Raw genomic sequence first — 20579 nt, forward strand, 5'->3', positions numbered from 1 at the left:
CACACACACTCCCCCTCGACACACACACACACATGCTGTACACCCCCCACCCTACACACACACACACTTCCCCAATACACACACACACACACACACACACACACACACACACACACAAACACAAACCACTCCCGGTGGTGGGAGGGGAACAGGAGAACACACACACACACTCCCCCTTGACACACACACACACATGCTGTACACCCCCACCCTACACACACACACACTTCCCCAATACACACACACACACTCCCCCTTGACACACACACACATGCTGTACACCCCCACCCTACACACACACACACTTCCCCAATACACACACACACACTCCCCCTCAACACACACACACATGCTGTACATCCCCACCCTACACACACACACACTTCCCCAATACACACACACACACTCCCCCTTGACACACACACACATGCTGTACACCCCCACCCTACACACACACACACGCTTCCCCAATACACACACACACGCTCCCCCTACACACACACACACGCTTCCCCAATACACACACACACGCTCCCCCTTGACACACACACATGCTGTACACCCCACCCTACACACACACACACACACAGAGACTTCCCCAAAACACACACCTTACACACACACACTCCCACCCTCTTGACACACACACACATGCTGTACACTCCCACCCTACACACACACACACAGACTTCCCCAACAGACACACCCTACTCACACACACACATGCACACACACACACTCCCCCTTGACACACATACACATGCTGTACACCCCCACCCTACACACACACACACGCTTCCCCAATACACACACACACGCTCCCCCTTGACACACACACACATGCTGTACACCTCACCCTACACACACACACACACACACACAGACTTCCCCAAAACACACACCTTACACACACACTCCCACCCTCTTGACACACACACACATGCTGTACACCTCACCCTACACACACACACAGACTTCCCCAAAACACACACCTTACACACACACACTCCCACCCTCTTGACACACACACACATTCTGTACACTCCCACCCTACACACACAGACTTCCCCAACACACACACCCTACTCACACACACACATGCACACGCACACACTTCCCTTTGACACACATACACATGCTGTACACCCCACACCCTACACACACACACTTCCCCTCAACACACATACACATGCTTTACACCCCCATACCTTTCACATACACACACACACTTCCCCAACACACACACACACTTCCAACAACACACATACACATGCTGTACACTCCCCATGCCCTGCACACACACACAGACTTTCCCCAACACACACACCCTACACACACGTGCACACTTCCCCGACACTCAGATACACACTTCCCCCGACACACATACACATGCTGTACACCGTGCACACACACACACACACTCCCCCACCTGACACACACACACAATTCCCGTCCCTCTCACCCCCCCCAGCACGCGCACTGTGTGAATGGAGCCCCAGGCCCTGCTGGACCTTCGGGACTCTGCTAGGAAGGGTCCCTCCAAGCCCGGGGGGCAGCAGGCCCCCGCCCACCCCACGGCCCTTCCCCACTCACTTCCGGCAGCTCCCATAGGCGTCGCAGCGGCTGAGTGGCACGCGGCGCACACAGCTGGAGAAGGCCACGTACAGGGCCTGGTGGGCTGTGTCCAGCTCCAGGCCCACAATCCGCCTGTCCTCCCTCTTCACGTTGCACCTGGGGCCGAGCACAGAGAGACAGAGTCAAAACCAAGCCCACGCCCCCAGTCCCCGTGCCGACCTGAGCCCCTCCTCCTACGAGAGCACAGGGACAGCAGAAGCGCTCTCCCTGTTTGACAGGTGGGGAAACTGAGGCACGGAGAGGGGGCAGGGTGAAGACTCCCAGGCTAAGCAGCTAATCAGTGGCACAGGGGAATAGAACCCAGGAGTCCGGACTCCCAGGTGCCTTTGCTAATCACTCAGCCACATCCAGGAACAGAACCCTGGAGCCGTGATCCTCCGCCCCCTCGCTCTAACCACTAGACACCACTTCCCCAACACTGAGGCCAGAACCCAGGAGTCCTGCTCTAATCCACTAGGTCCCACGCTCTCCAGTGAGCACTTTGCTTGGTCTCCGTCTCTCCGTCCAGGCGCCCCTCCCGCAGGCTGTGCCGAGCGCCTGCTGCCCCGGCTGCACTCACTGGGCCGGGCTGTAGACGCTGATCTCCTCCAGGAGCAGGGTCTCCACGCTGGAGTTCTCCTTAGTCCCGGTAAGAACCTTCAGCACCTTCCCGTCCTCCGAGCCAAGGAACAGCACCGTGTAGTTCCTGTGGGGGCCGGCAGCCGTGTCGACTGCCAGCTGGGTCAGCTTGTACCTGTGGGGGGTGGCAGGAAGCGAGGTCAGGGCATGAGCCTGGTGTGGAAGCCACTGGACACCCAGACACATGAACATGCCTGTGCACCCACATGCCCACGTGGGTGCACATGCCCCTGCACATGCACTACTGCACAAAGGAAAAACATAGAGACACGGGCACATACCCATGCACACGTGATCACACCTGCAAATGCACGCACACGTGCACGACGGGCACACACAGAACCGTATCTGGGCATGGCACATGCCCATGCAAACGCACACAAGGGCACGCACATGTCACGCATGTGAACACACCCATGTGAACACGTACACATCCGTGCACACCGGTACGCGTGCAGAGGCTGGTCTGTCGCCAGGGCCCAGGTGGTTTATTCTCACTGATCACTGGCCAAAGACCATTTGCTGGTAACAGTTTACTGGCCCCAAAGGATCCCAGCCCGAAGAGCGTGGGGTCGATTGCCTCTGCCACTGATGGCTGCCCCTCAATCCCAGGCACAGCCTGGTGCGGTTCCCCTTCCCCAACTCCTGGCAGGCCGGAGGATCAGGCCACATGGGGCTGTTTAGGGTGAGCCAGCAGGGAACGGGGCGGACGGGCCCAGAGGACAATTTAGCAGGGAAAACGTCCGGACAGCATCAGCTCCCGGGGGAAGGGCTGGGAGTCCCCTCCCCAGGGTCCTTTCGCCCTAGGATGAGACAATGCCTTGGACCATCTTGATGGAGCAGATGGGAACGAGTGCGGTACAGGAGAGCCTGGCCCTGGGCAATGGGCTAGGTGGGACCTGGCCGGGCTTGATGGTTTCCCACCTCCCCAGGAGGCCTCGGCCCTTCCTCGGCTGCCTCTCCAGCCCCAGCGCCCACGTGGTACCTGCTGGTGGTCTTGGTGAACCAGGGCCTTCCCGTGGCGGCGGGCACGGCCTCGTCCAGCAGCGGGTAGGACTTGATGAAGGCCAGCGTCTCGTCGGGGAACTCATTGGAGGTTCTGTACCCGGCTGCTTGGCCAACGCTGGCACAGCTGCCGGGCCTGCAGGGATGGAGAGAATCCAGATGTAGGCGTGGGCGGCCCAGGAGTGGCAGCTCATCTGGCTCTGGGTAGGGGGCAGTGCCCCCCCTACTGTAGCTGCTCCACATGCCCAACTCCCAGTCCCATCCACAGCGTTGGACTGGGGAGTCCCCAAGGGAGCCGATGTTGCGTTAACCAAACGTTGTGTCCATCTCTTTACATAATTAAGGTGCCAGGGTAAAACCCCCTAGACCCCACTTCCTGCCCCCTCCCCTGCTTGGAAGAGGCTCCCGCCCCTGCTCCAACCACTAGACCATACTCCCCTCTAAGAGCACAGAGAGGAACCCAGGAGTCCTGGTTCTCAACCCTCTGCTCCGATGCCCAGGCCACTGTTCTAGCCTCTAGTCCCAGGGCTGGAAATAGAACCCAGGAGTCCTGGCGTCTGGCCCATTGCCTTGACGGGCTGGCCAGGGGCTGTGCCCAGTAACAGCCCACACACACCCTGCTCCATTTCGGGGGGGGGGGGGGGGGGGGCTGTTTACCTGGGTTTAGGCACCTTCTCCTCCGGGACTGGGGTCCAGGCGGAATCCGCGTTCTTCTGCTCCTTGAACTTGCCGGCGAACGCTCGCTCGATGTCGTCCAGGTAGAAGGCGCAGACGGCCGAGCCGGTGATGCTGGGGGGGTGGGAGAGATGAGGGGAGGCATGAGTGGGGCTGCCGGTGGCTCCAACCTCCACCCAGCTGCTGCTGGGCCCAGCTCGGATTCACCCACCCCCGCCCCCCCGCCAGCCATCCCCCTCCCTGTCACCTTCAGGCCCCGACCTCCCGAGGGGGCTGCAGCAATCTAGGGGGCTAACGGGGTCAGAGGCTGCGACGTGAGGGGTGGGGGTCACAGTCAGTGTATGGGCACCTGTGAGGCTCACACTGAGCAAGGAGGGGCTAGGGCCCCATTCCCCCCCCCCCCGGCATCTCAGACCCTCCACAAGTCCCCCTCCCCCGCATCCCGTTCCAATCCCACCCAGGACTCTCCTCCAGCCCCTCTCATCCTGTCCTCCCTACGCCCCCTCCTGCCCAGCACCCCCTCACCCAGCCAGGGTCCTTCTCCCTTCATTCCCTGCCCCACACATTTACCTTACCCCCAGTCAGCACCCCCCCAGCCCTAATTCTCCCTACACCCCCCCATGACACCCCCTAGTCTCTTTCCATCCCCCCATAATGGGCACGATCCATTCCCCCCCAGGTCCCTCATCCTCCTGGGAAATGGCCCCCGCAGTGGAGGGGTGAGGCCTCTCCCAGGTGGGTCCTAGCGGCTCATCTCTGGTGCCATCTTCCCACGCTTGGAGGTTTTATTACCTCCCTGACCCTGAGCATGGCTCTGAATCTTCATCAGGGACCATTAAACCTCGGGGCTACAGTCCACAGCTCCTGGGGTGTCCCGGAATCGCCCGCCCCATCCTGGTTTTCCCTTTGGCCCTGTGCCGCGTGTGTGCTGGAATGTTCCCTGCATCCCCCCCTCCCCCCGCACACCCACGACCCCCCAGACATCCCCACTGCACGGGGCTGGGGCCATTCGTAAGCGACCCTGTCAAATCCGAGGGACGGCTTGAGCGCATTTCGGCTGATCAGAAAGGCAGCGGTGGCTAAGTGATGAAATACACCGGGCGGGCCGCATTTCTCTCCACTAGCCACCCTGCGGGAATGGCAGAGGCTTGTCTTTTGCCAGTTCTCAGCTAATCAACCCTGTGCCAAGCCAGGCTCCCGCCGGAAATGCTCCCGGGGCCTCTGGCACAGTTCTTCCCTCGCAGCCCCTGGCTTTAGACCAACGAACAGCTCCCCACCCCAGGTAACGGGCAAAGGAAATCCTCGGGGTCATGCAAATGCCAGCTTGTTCTTGTAGGGTCTTCTGTGAGCACAGGGCTGTGCATGCTGGTTTGTTATTGTAGGGTCTCTCGGGGTGCTGGGGCTGCACATTTGCCTTTGGTATTGTAGAGTCTTTTAGGGGTGCAGACAGGTTTGTTATTTTCTTATGGTCTCTCCTGTGCCCTGGAGCTGTGCAAGCTACTTTGTTATTGTAGGGTCTCTGGGCTGCGCACTCTGGTTTGTTATTGTAGGGTCTCTGGGCTGCGCACACTGCTTTGTTATTGTAGGGTCTCTGGGCTGTGCACTCTGGTTTGTTATTGTAGGGTCTCTGGGCTGTGCACTCTGGTTTGTTATTGTAGGGTCTCTGGGCTGCGCACTCTGGTTTGTTATTGTAGGGTCTCTGGGCTGCGCACTCTGGTTTGTTATTGTAGGGTCTCTGGGCTGCACACACTGGTTTGTTATTGTAGGGTCTCTGGGCTGCGCACACCACTTGTTATTATAGGGTAATTTATAAAGAATCCCAATGGGCTTTGCAGGCAGGAAGTGACAGGGCGATGGGGGAGGCACAGCAGGGGGATTTATACATCCGGGCCCCCTCCCACAGCTCTGTGCCCCCCTCTTTCAACCTTTTCTAACAGGCTCCTCTGCTCCACATCGGAGCCCGTCACTGACAGGAATGGATGAATCCTCCCACCCCCCCTGGGAAGCAGGAACGTTTCCTTATCCCCATTGTACTGATGGGGAAACTGAGGCACGGTGCGATCAAGTGACTTATCCATGGTCACATGGGAAGTCAGCAGCAGAGCCAGCTCCCTCCTCCCCCAGCTGGGGAGTGGATCCCAACTCTTTCCCTCCTGCCAGCACCCTCAGACTCCTCCCTCCTCCTCCCCAAGAGGCCCCTGAAGGCGCAGGATGTCTTGCAGGCACATGGCATCCCAGCGCCATACTCCAGGGCCTGGCACCCGGGGTGCTGCTGGGCCCTTAGCAAGAGGCCACAGGAGGACCCGCCACATCGAGCGAGCCGGCAGGGCTGGAGGGGGGGCTGCAGTACCTATTGGATTGGGTGGTGAACACCCCGAAGACGGCGGGGCGCCCGTTGACCTGGAAGACGTCGGTGACAGCCTGCAGCACATCGAAGTAGAAGAAGGCATCTCCGGGCACGGAGCAGTTGAGCCGGGCCTTGAGGAAGGAGGTCCAGTACTTCTCCAGCACGCGGGGAGACCCCCCCATGTCGTTCTTACACACCCGGCCCACGCGCGAGAAGATCACCTGCCGGGACAGGGCCCTGGTTACGGGGAGGGGCCGGCCGGCCCTGCCGGGGGCGCTAACACTCAGCTCCAGCCAGGGCCAGCCGGGGCAAGGCTTCGCCTTTGGGCTGAGTGCTTACGCTGCCGTGGATTAAGACGCTGGGGGAAGGGGGGTGTTCTCTTCCTGCTGTGGGGCTCCACTGAAGCACGGCCTGGCCAGAGGCCACAGCGATGGGCACACGGCGGGCTCCAAGCCTAAGGGGCCACCTGTTCAAAGCTGCTTAGTACCCAGCAGCTCCCACTGAGCATCCCCCCATGGAGAGCACCGGGGAATCCCGCCCATCCCCCCACGGAGAGCAACGGGGAATCCCACCCATCCCCCCATGGAGAGCAACGGGGAATCCTGCCCATCCCCCCCATCGAGAGCAACGGGGAATCCCGCCCATCCCCCCCATCGAGAGCAACGGTGAATCCCACCCATCCCCCCATCGAGAGCAACGGGGAATCCCACCCATCCCCCCACGGAGAGCAATGGTGAATCCCGCCCATCCCCCCACGGAGAGCAATGGTGAATCCCGCCCATCCCCCCATCGAGAGCAACGGGGAATCCCACCCATCCCCCCACGGAGAGCAATGGTGAATCCCGCCCATCCCCCCATGGAGAGCAATGGTGAATCCCGCCCATCCCCCCATGGAGAGCAACGGGGAATCCCGCCCATCCCCCCCATGGAGAGCAACGGGGAATCCCGCCCATCCCCCCCATCGAGAGCAATGGTGAATCCTTCCCATCACCCCACTGAGAGCAACGGGGAATCCTGCCCATCCCCCCATCGAGAGCAATGGTGAATCCCTCCCATCACCCCACTCAGAGCAACGGGGAATCCCTCCCATCCCCCCATCGAGAGCAATGGTGAATCCTTCCCATCACCCCACTGTGAGCAACGGGGAATCCCTCCCATCCCCCCATGGAAAGCAACGGGGAATCCCGCCCATCGCCCCACTGAGAGCAACGGGGAATCCCGCCCATCCCCCCATCGAGAGCAACGGGGAATCCCGCCCATCCCCCCCATCGAGAGCAATGGGGAATCCCGCCCATCCCCCCCATCGAGAGCAAAGGGGAATCCTGTCAATCCCCCCATGGAGAGCAACGGGGAATCCTGCCCATCCCCCCATGGAGAGCAACGGGGAATCCCGCCCATCCCCCACGGAGAGCAATGGGGAATCCCGCCCATCCCCCTGACAGCAACGGGACAGGGATTTAGAAAGGGGCTTAAAGGGTTCAGGGATCCCCTCGGCTTTCCTGTCTATGGGATTTAGATGCCCAGCTTCCTTCGACTCCATTGCAAAGCCCAGGCTGGGAGGTGCTGGGCCTGGCCCCTTTGGCCGTCAGGGCGCTACCATGTCCGGGGACCGGGGTATGGCCACACTGGGCTGTGGGTGCCCCAGAGGGCATGGTGCCCCCGACTGCCAGCATGCCAACCCCTACCCGCCATAGTTGCACCCCATCCCTTGGGGCCTGGCCACGCTGACCCCTCGGCCCCCGCCCAGCACTCACCCTGCCCAGGGTGGTGTATTCCATGGAGATCTCCCGGAAGAAGAAGTAGACGTAGTTCCCATACTCCAGGGCGTGGAGGAAGTGGGGTTCTGGGGGGAGGGGCAGAGACAAGGGGTGAAGTGGGGAGGAGCCATTATGGTAGATGTGTTTGTCTCAGGCACCAGCCACATAAGGAGCGCAAAGCACTTTGCAGGTATTAATTCAGGAGCCCCGCCTCCCGAGGGCTGGGTACAATGTTATCCCCACTACACATGGGGGGAAACTGAGGCAAAGGGTGGGGAAGGGGCTTGCCGGAGCTAGTAGCAGAGCCAGGGATAGAATCCAGAAGTCCTGACTCACCTGCTCTAACCACCAGACCTCACTCCCCTCCCAGAGCTGGGAACAGAACCCAGGAGTCCTGGCACCCAGCCCCCAGCTCTAATCACTAATTTATGCTCCCTGCTAGCGCTAAGCTTCCTGCTAGTTCCCTTGATATGAGTCATTTGCTTCCCTGTATTCCGATGTATTCCTGCTGCTCCCCCGCCCCCCACCAGCCGGGGCTTCCCCGCGGCTTCTGGCCCCCTCACCTCGCAGCCACTTGGAGTCGTACTTGATGGTGCGGAGCACGGGGCTCCTCTCGCCCAGGCTGCGGTAAATCACCGCGTCACTGGCCTGGAAGTCTGCCATGGTGGCTGAGTATAGGTTCCCGTCTGGGAGGGGGGAGGAAGAATGAGAGAGAGGTGAGGGAGGGAGGGAAAAGGGAAGATTAGATACATAGATAAATAAAGAGAGGGAGTGTATGGGGATGGATGGATGGATAGATAGATAGATAGATAGATAGATAGATAGATAGATAGATAGATAGATAGATGTGTATGGGGAGGGATAGATAGACAGACAGACAGAGGGGGTGTATGGGGATGATGGATAGATAGATTGTATGGAGATGGATAGATAGAGGGGTTGAACGGGGATGGATGGATAGATAGATATAGATAGATAGATAGAGGGGTTGTATGGGGATAGATAGATAGATGGGGTGTATGGGGATAGATAGACAGACAGACAGAGGGGGTGTATGGATAGATAGATAGATAGATAGATAGATAGATAGATAGATAGATAGATAGATTGTATGGGGATGGATAGATAGAGGGGTTGTATGGGGATGGATGGATAGATAGATACAGGGGTTGAACAGGGATAGATTGATAGATAGATAGATAGATAGATAGATAGATAGATAGATAGATAGATGGGGTGTATGGGGATAGATAGACAGACAGACAGACAGAGGGGGTGTATGGGAACGGGACAGACACATTAGATAGATAGACGTGTAGGAAGGAAGGAAGGAAACATGAGGATGGAGCTCCGGGAGCTGTCTAGTGTAATGGAGATGGGCTTGTCCCGGGGGTGCCCCACACGTGCCCCATAGCGCCCAGTCCTGGTAACCCCGGGGCAAGGACTGAGCTGGTCGCCATCAGGGAGTTATTCCTGGTGAACTGAGCCAACAAGCAGCTTCTGCCCCTCTCAATGGGATGCTGCAGGCCGGCCCCTGGGGAGCATTGTCCCATGGGCTTTGTGTGCGAACACTCCCGTGTGTCAATGCACACGCATCAGAGATGGGCCCTAGCCCCTGCCCCGCAGACTCAGCACCCCCCAGCGTCAGGGTGTCAGAATGCAAACCCCCGGGTGGGTCAGAACTGTGTGCGAACCCCCCCACCCCCCGCAGCCCCAGAACGACCCCCAGGTCCGGACCCCAAAGAATAAGCAATTGACTCAGCTGATGGTGCACAATGTTACAGGACTATGATGCTCACGGACGTTACGCTTTAAAGTCTGCGACCAAACAAAGGGAGAAGCGGCTTTTCCCCCAGGCAGGCTGGTGTGTCAGGACTGGCTGCACAGTATGACCACTTTGCCTGTGCAATTGCATATTCAGTGGGGATCAGACCCCCTGTTCTCCCCATGGGGTGTCTGGACCCTGACTGTCACCCCCCCAATCCCAGCACAGCATCCAAAGGCTGGTTGCGCCACTCAGCCTGTGTCCCACCACCCGCCGAGGGCGTGGCCGTGTACCTGCAAAGAGGGCAACGTTGGTCTGCTTGGCATCGAAAGGGCAGCGGGCCTGGCCGTTCAGCTCCTCCCCTTCCTGCTCCAGGCTGCTGATCTGGGAACCAAGGGCCGAGGTGAACTCATGGGCCACGCAAATACCACCCTGGGGCCCTAAAGGAGAGCACGCCACAGCGATGCATGGGGCCCCATCCAGGGAGGGCTGGGCTGGACTGACCCTCACAGATCCTGGGTGGTCTGAGTGTGGCCCACGGAGCTGATGGCCACCCATTATCTTTGATAGGGAGACACGGCCCATGAGGCCTCCTGCTCCCAGCATGCATTGCCCCACCCTGACCCTGGGGGAATCGGCCAAGGCGCGCTCATACCTGACCTGGGGGAGACTCCAGTCTGTGGGACCCACTCCCTCCTTGGCCTCTCTGCTGAGGCTGCCTGCAAGGGGGTGGTTTCTGAGTCCTGGACACCTGGGCTGAGTCCTAGCAAACTCATTTCACTTGGGGGTCACCCAGCAACCACCTGCCGGCCCAGCCTTTGAGCCCTGAGCCTGGATTGGAACCTAAGGCCAGCTCCTGCAGCACGGACGCTGGAAGTTCGCTGGAGCCTAACAAGATTTGCCCAGCCACGTGGGCCACCAGGAACAGCCCTGAGTGTGTGCAGGGCGCTAAGTGAGAAAGGGATCCAGCCAGCAACCAGGGTCCATCCCCTCCCCAAGCCCCACCACCTCAGCCCCTGCATGAGCTCAGCGGGGATCGGGCTTGGTCCCCGTGGGGCTCTGTGATGCTGCAGACAGACCAGCGCGGGGGACGGGTGGGTGGTGCCCTCACCTGGTAGGTCCGGCACATGGGATTGAAGGAGTTCGTCCCACAGGCGAAGAGGGTCCGATCATTCTTGGGCACCAGCACCTTGATGTAGTTATAGCACTCGTCCTGCGGGGGGTTAGCCATGATCCAAATTAAAGGGGGTTGGGGGACGGGTGGGGGACCTGGCATTGCGGGGGACATGGGTTTGCCTAGCACTGGGAAGGAGGGGTCTGAGGGGTGGGTGTGGTCTCCCTGGATAGTGCAATCAGGTGGTATGGAGGGGCAAAGAAGGGGGCGTGGTCAGCTGGCTCTGACGGGGGTGGGGAGTGAGTCACCTGGGGCGGAGCGGGTGTGTAGATCACCTAGCACCAGAACCTGGGTTAAGTGATGAGGAAAGGAGACAGGAACCTGGAGATGTCACAGTTCCCGACCCCCGTCCAGCCTGGAGGATCTCAAAGGGTTTTGGAAGCTTGTGCCTAGAGCACCACTGGAATGCAGCCACCTCTGGGGTGGAGGGCAACATCTGACAGGCACATAGGGTATGGCACAACCCTGCGGGGTGGGGCCCTGAGCCAACCTCCTCCCTCCCACGAAGCTGTAGATGTCATGGGCTTCGGACTGGGCCCTGAAAGCGCATCTCCCAGGAAGGGGGGATGAATCTCCCAGGCGTCCAGAGCTGCCCCCTGCTATGGGAGCTCAGAGACCCATGGGAATGGGCAACGGGGTGGCTCACTTGGTGATTATCTGCTCTGTTCATTCCCTCTGGGGCACCTGGCATTGGCCACTGTTGGGAGACAGGATACAGGGCTAGATGGACCTTTGGTCTGACCCAGTAGGGCCGTTCTTACGGGGGAGAGAGAGGCTCCGGGACTTGGACAGGGGCATTTCCAGACTCCAGCTCTCCCCTCTCCCTGGGGTGGCGAGGAGCGAACATCTGTATAGGAACATCTGGAGGCGGAGCCACATTTCTTACCTGCAGCTTCCCACGCATGGCGCAGTTCTTCATGTCCTGGGTCTTCCAGGTGAGATGCTAGAGAAGGGGTGGGGGAGGCAAAAGAAGGGGGTTAGGAGGGGCACAAAGGCGTTCTGGGGGGAGCATGGGACCACGCAGGCGTCTGGCTAAGGAAGGGAAGGGCAGGATGGCAGCTGAGGTCACAGGCTGCTCTGTGGACAGCCCCAGCCAGCAGCTTTTAACTCTTAAGCAGGGTGAGCCAAGAATGCCCAGGCCACTGTTCTAACCCCTGATTCCCAGCCCCCTGCTCTCACCACTGGAGAACACTCTCTTTGCAGAGCTGACAACGGAACCCAGGAGTCCTGACTCCCAGCCCCCTGCTCTCACCACTGGAGAACACTCTCTTTGCAGAGCTGACAACGGAACCCAGGAGTCCTGACTCCCAGCCCACTGCTCTCACCACTGGAGAACACTCTCTTTGCAGAGCTGACAACGGAACCCAGGAGTCCTGACTCCCAGCCCCCTGCTCTCACCACTGCACCCCATTCTGACATGAGGGAAGATTGCCAAACATTCCCACCCACCCCTGCACCATGGCTGCGACTCCCCTTCCTCCTTACCCTGTCGGGATAGAACTCCTCTGGGGCCTGCCTGAGGTCAAAGGCATAAACGTGGTCCCTGTGGGGAGAGAGCAGGGAACATGACGATCTCCCGAGCATGGGAGGAGGGCAGGGGGGGTTGTGCTGGTGTCTGTGCGTCGGTGTGCTGTGGTCATGTGCGAGGAGTGTGTGAGGGGACCCTGCGTGGGATGGGACAGCTGTGTGCTGTGTGTGTGAGGCCATGTGCACCCTGTGGTTGTGCGAGGGCTGTGGGGATGTGGGAGGGGATGCATGCACTGTGGCTGGGAGAGGGGCGCGGGAGGTCTGTTCTGTGGCTGCAGGGGTGTGGGATGGGGTGTGCACATGTGGTTGTGCAAGGGGCGTGTGAGGTGTGTGCTATAGTTGTGAGGGTGTGGGAGGGGGTGTGCTCACTCCAGCTGGGCGAGGGGCATGGGCACAGGTGGCTGGGCGAGGGGGTGCGCACAAATGGCTGGGCGAGGGCCGTGTGCACATGGCTGATCGTGGGGCGTGCACACACAATTGATCGAGAGACATGCACACACGGCTGATTGAGGGGTGTGGACACAGCTGGGTGAGGGGTGTATGTAAACACAACTGATTGAGGGGCGTGCACACAGCTGATCAAGGTGTGTGCACATGGCTGGGCGAGGGGCGTGCACACACGGCTGGGCGAGGGATGTATGCACACACTGCTGGGCGAGGGGACTATGCACACTGGCGGCTGGGCGAGGGGCGTGCACACATGGCTGGGCGAGGGGCGTGCACACATGGCTGGGCGAGGGGTGTATGTACACACAGGGTCTGTGCACATTGGCGGCTGGGCGAGGGGCGTGCACACGCGGCTGGGCGAGGGGTGTATGCACACACAGGGTCTGTGCACATTGGCGGCTCGGCGAGGGGCGTGCACACGCGGCTGGGCGAGGGGTGTATGCACACACAGCTGCGTGAGGGGTGTGCACACTGGCGTCTGGGCGAGGCGCGTGCACACATGGCTGGGCGAGGGGTGTATGTACACACAGGGTCTGTGCACATTGGCGGCTGGGCGAGGGGCGTGCACACATGGCTGTGTGAAGGGTGTATGTACACACAGGGTCTGTGCACATTGGCGGCTGGGCGAGGGGCGTGCACACGCGGCTGGGCGAGGGGTGTATGGACACACAGCTGGGTGAGGGGTGTGCACACTGGCGTCTGGGCGAGGCGCGTGCACACATGGCTGGGCGAGGGGTGTATGTACACACAGGGTCTGTGCACATTGGCGGCTGGGCGAGGGGCGTGCACACACGACTGGGCGAGGGGTGTATGCACACACAGCTGCGTGAGGGGTGTGCACACTGGCGTCTGGGTGAGGGATGCAGGGGCACCGCGTTGCACATGGGGTGCCCTGGCGCGACGCCCCCTGGGGGCTGTCTCTCTCCTCACTCACCGCGCGGCGATGAAGAGCGTCTGGTTGAGCCGCAGCATCCTCTGGAAGTCCAGGCCGAGCTGGGCCGTGTCATTGTCGCCGGCGAGGCCTCGGAAGCAGGGGTACGGGGACGTCGCTGGTGGCAGAGTAGGGCGGCCATTATACACTTCCACCTCCCCCAGCACGGGGGTCCGTCCCCCCCGCACGATGGCCACCAGTGACATCCCAGCACAGCAGCTGAGGTAACCCTATAGTTTCCTTCATACGTCACCCCCCGCACCCCACTGACAGACCCTGTTCCGGTCCCAGGGGTTCATTCCAGACTTGGGGAGACACCCCAGCCGGACACCCCAGCCCAGGCGGGGGCCACCCCATTTACTCTCCCTCTGGCGGGAAGGAGGGGACACGTCATGGTCTCGGCAGCAGGCCATGTGGTCTAGTGGCCAAGGCCACAAAGTGGCTCGCCCAGTGTCCTGTCCTACAGGCGGCTGGCTCGGGCGACATGAGCGTGGCAGGTCTCAGCCCAGCCCCGTGGCTCGACACCCGTGAGCTCCCTGCTCCGGGGGGCAGCATGGAGGGCACGACCGGGCTGGCTTACTTGGCAGGCCCACGGTGCTGAGGGGAGCGAGGTCCTTGGGGAAGGAGAGCGCGGACGGCAGCAGGCATCGGCCCAGCAAGAGGAGCAGAGCGGCCGCAGCAGGGCAGGAGGGGGGCATCCTCGTGGCCTTCCCAGCCGGAGAGCAGAGCGGAACCGGCTGGGCCTTACGACTGGACCATCGCTCGCTCGCCCATCGGCAGGACCTGTGGAGATGGGGGGGGTGGCTGTCACTGTCACATCGACCTCGGAGCCCACGCTGCTGGCTCTACGCAGCTCCTCCTCCTCCTCTCCAGAACACGGAGGCGCCTCCCCACCGTGCCTCACAAGCCCTCGTTCCACCCCAGAGCCAGGGCTGTGGCAACGGAGCTGGGGAACGGGGAGCTTCCCGCAGGCTCTGCCTCCCTGCCGACGTGCTCCAGCCCTGCCTTCCGGGCACCCCCTCCACTTGAGCTAGCGCCCCTCTCAGGTTGCTTCTGGTTGATGCCTCGTGGGGCACGGCACAGGAACGACGGGGGGGACAGAGAGGCCTGGGGTGCAGAACAGCTGGCCCTGGGTCGGGTCCAACCGGGCACAATGGGGAGGGAACGGGACGCACACGGGTGCCGTGAGTCAGGCTGGGCAGGCTCCAGAAAAGCCAGTAAGGCCAAATGGGAGCAAGATGGTCAATCCGCGCCCACAACCTCCACCCCCCCACCAACAAAAAATTAATGTAAGGGTCTATTGGTAACAGCAGAGCCAAAAGGCCAATCGGAGGGAAAGGCAGACACAGGCGATTCGCCAGCATTGACTCACTAAAGCCCACAGCATCCCTGCGAAGGCATCACCACTTCGTTATACAGATGGGGAAACTGAGGCAGGCGGAGCAAGGGGTCGAGTTACAATGGGAGCTGCAGCCTAAGATCTGGGTTGTGGGGGGAGGAAGGGAGCGATCAGAGGGGGAAGAGCGCGGGGGGGGGGAAGCAACCCCATTTCCCCCCCTCCCCCGATGCCAGAGGACCCACACCTCTTCCCCAATCCCCTTTCATTTGGATCATGGCTAACCCCCTACATCAAGGTACTGCTGCATGAAGTAGTAACAACAACCCAAATACATGGTTTCCGCCTTCAGCACCCCCACTGAAAAACTGTTCCAGCACCACTGATACCCTGGGCGTGTGTGTGTGAATGTATGTGTAAGCGGTGCGTGCTATGTAGACCGCTGTGTGTGTGTGTAATGGTTGTGGATGTGTATACCAGCGAGTGTGTATACCTGTATGTGAGCAGGTGTGGGAGTGTGTAAGGGGTGTGTGTGTATAACTGTGTGTGTGAGGTGTATAAAGTGTGTGTGTGTCTATGTTTATATGTGTGTAAGGGTTGTGTGTACAGGCTGTGTGTGAGGGCTGTGGGGGATGTACAAGGTGTGTATGTGTCTATGTAAACCTGTATGTGTAAAGATTGTGTGTGTATACCTGTGAACGGGTGTATGAGAGGTGTGTGTGAGTCTATGTATAAGTGTCTGTGTACAGGCTGTGTGTGAGGGGTGTATAAGAGGAGTTGTAAAAGCTGTGAGTGTGAGGGGGTGTTGGAGTGTATAAGGGTGTGGGTGTGGAAAAGGGGGTGTATGGGCTGTGTGTGAGGGGGTATACAAGGACTGTGTGTGCAGGGCGTGGGGGTGTAAAAGGGCTGTGTGTACAAGGGCTATGTGAGAGGGGATGTGAATATGTATATGGAGTGTGTGTGAGAGGGGGTGTGGGAATGTATAAGGGGGGTGTATGGGCTGGGGGGTTGTACAAGGACTGTGTGTGTGAGGAGTGTGAGGGTGTAAAAGGGGTGTGTGTGAGGGGATGTGAGAGTGTATAAGGACTGTGTGTGAGAGGGGGTGTGGGATTGTATAAGGGGGTGTATGGGCTGTGGGGGGGGGGGGTGTACAAGGACTGTGTGTATGTGCAGGGTGTGAGGGTGTAAAAGGGGTGTGTGTACAAGGGGTGTGTGTGGGAGGTGTGGTGGAGACTCTCCCCATCTACACACCCCAGGAGAGCCATCCTCTGGGCTGCCAATTAGCAGGCCCTGCCCACAGGGCCTCCCCCGGGTGCAGCGGGCAGCCAGTGCCCTGGAACAGAGGCAGGTGATGGCGTCAGTGCCGCGTGGCGCTGACGGGCGCTGACGTGGGTTGGCTCTTGCGGGAGTCTCAGAAAATCTCTCCGGTAATTCCAGGACGGAGCTCGGTGTCTCTGGAAAGTCACCGGGGTGAACCCGAGACCATTCCCCGCCCTCCGGAGTTCCCACGCAGGCTGGATGTGGGCTCGTCCCCCCGGAGAGCTCCCCAGAGCACAGGCAAGGGGGGTAGAGACTAGCCAACTTGGGGGGACATGAGGGTGCTATTGCAAAGGCCAGCTCAGCAGCAGTTTGGAGCAGAGCCCCAGATGGACGCACAGACACACTTGTTTTAAAAGGAAAAACGTGACAACAAATTCTTTATCGGACGAGTGTTTCTGGCTCCACGCCCCTGCTCTGACCACTAGGCTCAACTCCCCTCCCAGAGCTCCTTCCCAGCACTGAAAATAGAACCCAGGAGTCCTGACTCCCAGTCCCCTCCCCCTGCTCACACCATGAGAAACCACGGGACGAACCCAGGAGGCCTGGCTGCCAGTCACCTGCCCTAACCACTGCTCCGCGCCACCTGCCATCTCAGCGCTGCGCCCCTTTCCCCTTGGGAGGAGCTGGAGACCTGCCCCGGGAAGGGGAAATCGCCGCCAAAGCCCAATTAATGCCCAACACGACGGCAGGAAACGACAGTTACCGGGAGGCTTGTGGGCTGGGCTGGGGGGGACCCCTTTCCAGGGCGGTTTTCCAGCTGGGAGTCAAATGCCAGGCAACCCAGAGTGGTGAGCCATGATTAGCCAGGGACGGGAGTTTGTGCTGCCGGATGTATGGGGAGCAGAGGGGCTGGGGTCCCGGCTCGGGGCAGCGGGGGTTAGGGGAGGGGAGACAGCACTAGGGAAGGAAGGAAGGGGAGAAAAGAGGAGGAAAGGAGGCGCTAGGGATGGAGAGATGGAGGAAGGCTGGGCTGAGTGTGAGAGAGAGGAGGGGAGAGGGGGGAGGGGTGTGAGTATGGAAATGATTGGGAATGAGAGTGTGTGTGGGTGTGTGTCAGTGAACGTGGGAATAGGAGCGTGTGTGTGCATGCATGCGTGTGTGTGTATCCAGGCAGGGGAATGCATGGTGTGTGTGTGTGTGGGGGGGTGTAGCTGGGCAGGGACAATGCATGGAGGGGATTACTGCAGGGGCAGGGTGATGCATGGTGTATGTGTGTGTGTGTATCCAGGAAGGATGAGGCTGTGTGTGTGTGTGTGTAGTCAGACAGGGGCAATGCATAGTGTGTGTGTGTGTGTGTGTGTGTGTGTGTGTGTGTGTGTGTGTGCGCAGCTGTGGGGGCAATGCATGGTGTGTGTGTGTTTGTGCCCGTGTGTGTGTATCCAGGCAGCGGGATGCATGGTGTGTGGGGGTGTAGCTGGGCAGGGACAATGCATGGAGGGGATTACTGGAGGGGCGGGGTGATGCATGGTGTGTGTGTGTGTGTGTGTGTTTGTGCACGTGTGTGTGTATCCAGGCAGCGGGATGCATGGTGTGTGGGGGTGTAGCTGGGCAGGGACAATGCATGGAGGGGATTACTGGAGGGGTGGGGTGATGCATGGTGTGTGTGTGTGTGTCCAGGAAGGATGAGGCAGTGTGTGTGTGTGTGTGTGTGTGTGCAGGAAGGATGAGCAGTGTGTGTGTGTGTGTGTGTGTCCAGGAAGGATGAGGCAGTGTGTGTGTGTGTGGTGTGTATAATGAGGAGAGCAGGGGCTGGGAAGAGAATGATTTGAGCTCGCCAGCAGGTTTGCAAGTCCCAGCACCCCATCCCCTCCCGTCAGCCCGAGCTCCCCGCTGCACTGCTAATTCCGAGGAGCTGTGCCATCCCAATCACCTGCTAATTGGAAGTTGGGACTGATTAGCTGGGAGCTGTAATCTGATTGTGATGAGGCACCAGGTTAGAACAAAGCCAGGCTGCCAGGCCGTTCTGCAGGTCGCTTTCCTGGGCGGTAGCCGGGAGGGGTTGGTGGGGGAAGAACCTGGCACCCTGAAGACGCCCCCCAATGTCGGGCGTCGTTCTCAGCCATGCCCTGCTACTCCTGGCCATTCACTCCATGGAGCCGACGCACGGCCCCCCAAGTGGGGCGAGGGGACCTGGGCTCTGGAGCGGAGGGAGGTCTGGTCAGTCGCCTTGGACTCTTGATCAGGAAGAAAGCTAAGCTGACGCACTGGAGCACGAAGCGTAGCCAGGAGCCCTTTGCCAACAGGGGAAACAGCCAGGCCTAATCAAAAAACTCCATTAGCGCCCAGGTTCGGCTGCTCAGTCACACATATCACCCCCCACAGCCAACAAGAGGCCCCAGGCTCCCAGTTGAGGCAGGGGACCTGGGTTCTCATCCCAGCTCAGCCACCTGCCAGATAACTTTGGGCTGGAGAACCCGTCCGCTCTCTGTGCCTCAGTTTCCCCTCCCCTGTAGCTGTCTGTTTAGCTCGGGAGGGCTTTGGGGCAGGGATTGTCTCTCGCTCCACACCTGTCAAGTGCCCGGCACAATGGGGCCCCTATCTCAGTTGCTACCGTCATGTAACTAAGTCGTCGTAAAAGCCAGAAAATCCAGAAATCTGGGTTTAAGTCCATTTTTAAGCCATTTCTCCGGAACCCTGTTAATTGCCCTGCGTCCAGGCTAACCCCAATGAAATGGAGCAGCTGTGGTCTCAGAGCTGGGCAAGCCCTTGAGCCGCACGGCTTCTCTGTTTGCATCTAAACTGCTCCCTGGCAATAGGGGGGATGGAGGCAGCAAACCCCAGGCCCGGCTGGGGCGATAGCCGTTTATTGGCGTTTTCCAGGAAGTCTCGGCAGGCTCCTGTGGGAGGCTCACTGCATTTTGCTTTTCTTGTCTCCCAGCGCTTGTTCCTGGTGATTGAGTTACAATGAAAATACACCCGGCGCCGGGGCTGATCATATGGTTCACTCGTGAGTGACTGAGCTGAGAATTCGCCCCCCCTGCCCTCCTCACTCACTGCCTGTCAGCAGCCAGGAGACCAGAGAACGCTGGTTATGAACCTCCAGCCAGCACTGAATGAGAGGGGAGTCAAATCACTCCATTGACATGGCTTGTCAGCTTAGCAGTACGTCGCCGAGGGCCTCGGTTAACATCCTGCAGAAGCTTTGGTACGGTTAGGATGGCTAATCTTGAGCAGTGATGCCTAGTGGGTGGATCGCTACCCTGCGACTCAGGAGGCCTGAGTTCTAGACCCACCTCTACCACTAGCCTGCTTGGGTGACCCTGGGCAAGTCCTTTCCCCACCCCGTGCCGCAGTTTCCCCATCTGTGAAACGGGGATAACCGTACCGACCTCCTTTGTAAAGTGCTTTGAGATCTGTGGAAAAGAGCTATTAAAGGGCGTCAGAATGCACAGAGCTCTCCCCAGATCCGGTCTGATTTCTTTGATGGGAAGCATGACGGTATCAGGGAATGCCCCCAGCTGAGATCCGAGCCCCATTGTGCCAGGCGTTGCACAGACAGAGCAGAGCGCATCCCTGCTCCAGAGGGCTCCCGGCCCAAACACATAAAGGGACAAACGGGAGCTGAGGTCTGGAATGCCGCTTGTACAGACACCCCCGAGCTGGCTTTAAACTTGCGAAGCTGTGGCAGGATGGACTTCGGCGTCGGCTAGCTGCCCACGTAATTACCCAGTGGCGGGGGCTTCTCTGCTCCAGCACCCGAGCAGGTCCCAGGAAATCTAGCTGGGGTACATCTACACACGCTGCTGTCACCCCACGAGTGCAATCTCACCCTATCCTTAGGATAGGACAAGAGACAGCAGGTGGAGACAGCCGGGGGAGCACAAGGAAACCAGGAGACAATATTGGGCCAGCATGACGGACAGTGAGATCTGCTTCTGCAAAACTGGCCTGATCCCTTCCCTGGATCCCATTCCAATGAGGAGCTGATACCAGGTGCTGGGAAGCCAGCACAATCTACGAAAAGCCGTGAATTTCATGGGGGGGGGGACAGACGGCAAAGACGCATTTTTAATATAGACTGAAAATTAATTTCTTCCCCGAG

The 20579-nt window shown here is 59.6% G+C and overlaps 1 protein-coding gene across 3 annotated transcripts in view; it reads right to left on the bottom strand.

The window, feature by feature from the left end:
- SEMA6C (semaphorin 6C) overlaps positions 1-20579 on the bottom strand; it is a 94840-nt gene that overhangs the window by 24138 nt on the left and 50123 nt on the right. For 2 of the 3 annotated variants that reach the window (XM_024107036.3, XM_024107035.3), the window contains exons 3-15: positions 14462-14664; positions 13885-13999; positions 12462-12519; positions 11863-11919; positions 10914-11015; positions 10096-10186; positions 8601-8723; positions 8035-8123; positions 6284-6501; positions 3916-4047; positions 3239-3394; positions 2195-2368; positions 1594-1731 (exon numbers count right to left, since the gene is read on the bottom strand). In XM_024107036.3, the coding sequence (XP_023962804.2) occupies positions 1594-1731; positions 2195-2368; positions 3239-3394; positions 3916-4047; positions 6284-6501; positions 8035-8123; positions 8601-8723; positions 10096-10186; positions 10914-11015; positions 11863-11919; positions 12462-12519; positions 13885-13999; positions 14462-14579 (1571 nt within the window). In that variant the 5' untranslated portion in view covers positions 14580-14664. Of the gene's footprint in view, positions 1-1593; positions 1732-2190; positions 2369-3238; positions 3395-3915; positions 4048-6283; positions 6502-8034; positions 8124-8600; positions 8724-10095; positions 10187-10913; positions 11016-11862; positions 11920-12461; positions 12520-13884; positions 14000-14461; positions 14665-20579 lie in introns of those variants that run through there. The other variant, XM_008170345.4, reaches the window with a different exon arrangement.

This window comes from Chrysemys picta, chromosome 20 (genome assembly GCF_011386835.1).
Source record: "Chrysemys picta bellii isolate R12L10 chromosome 20, ASM1138683v2, whole genome shotgun sequence".
NCBI classification, from domain to species: domain Eukaryota; kingdom Metazoa; phylum Chordata; order Testudines; family Emydidae; genus Chrysemys; species Chrysemys picta.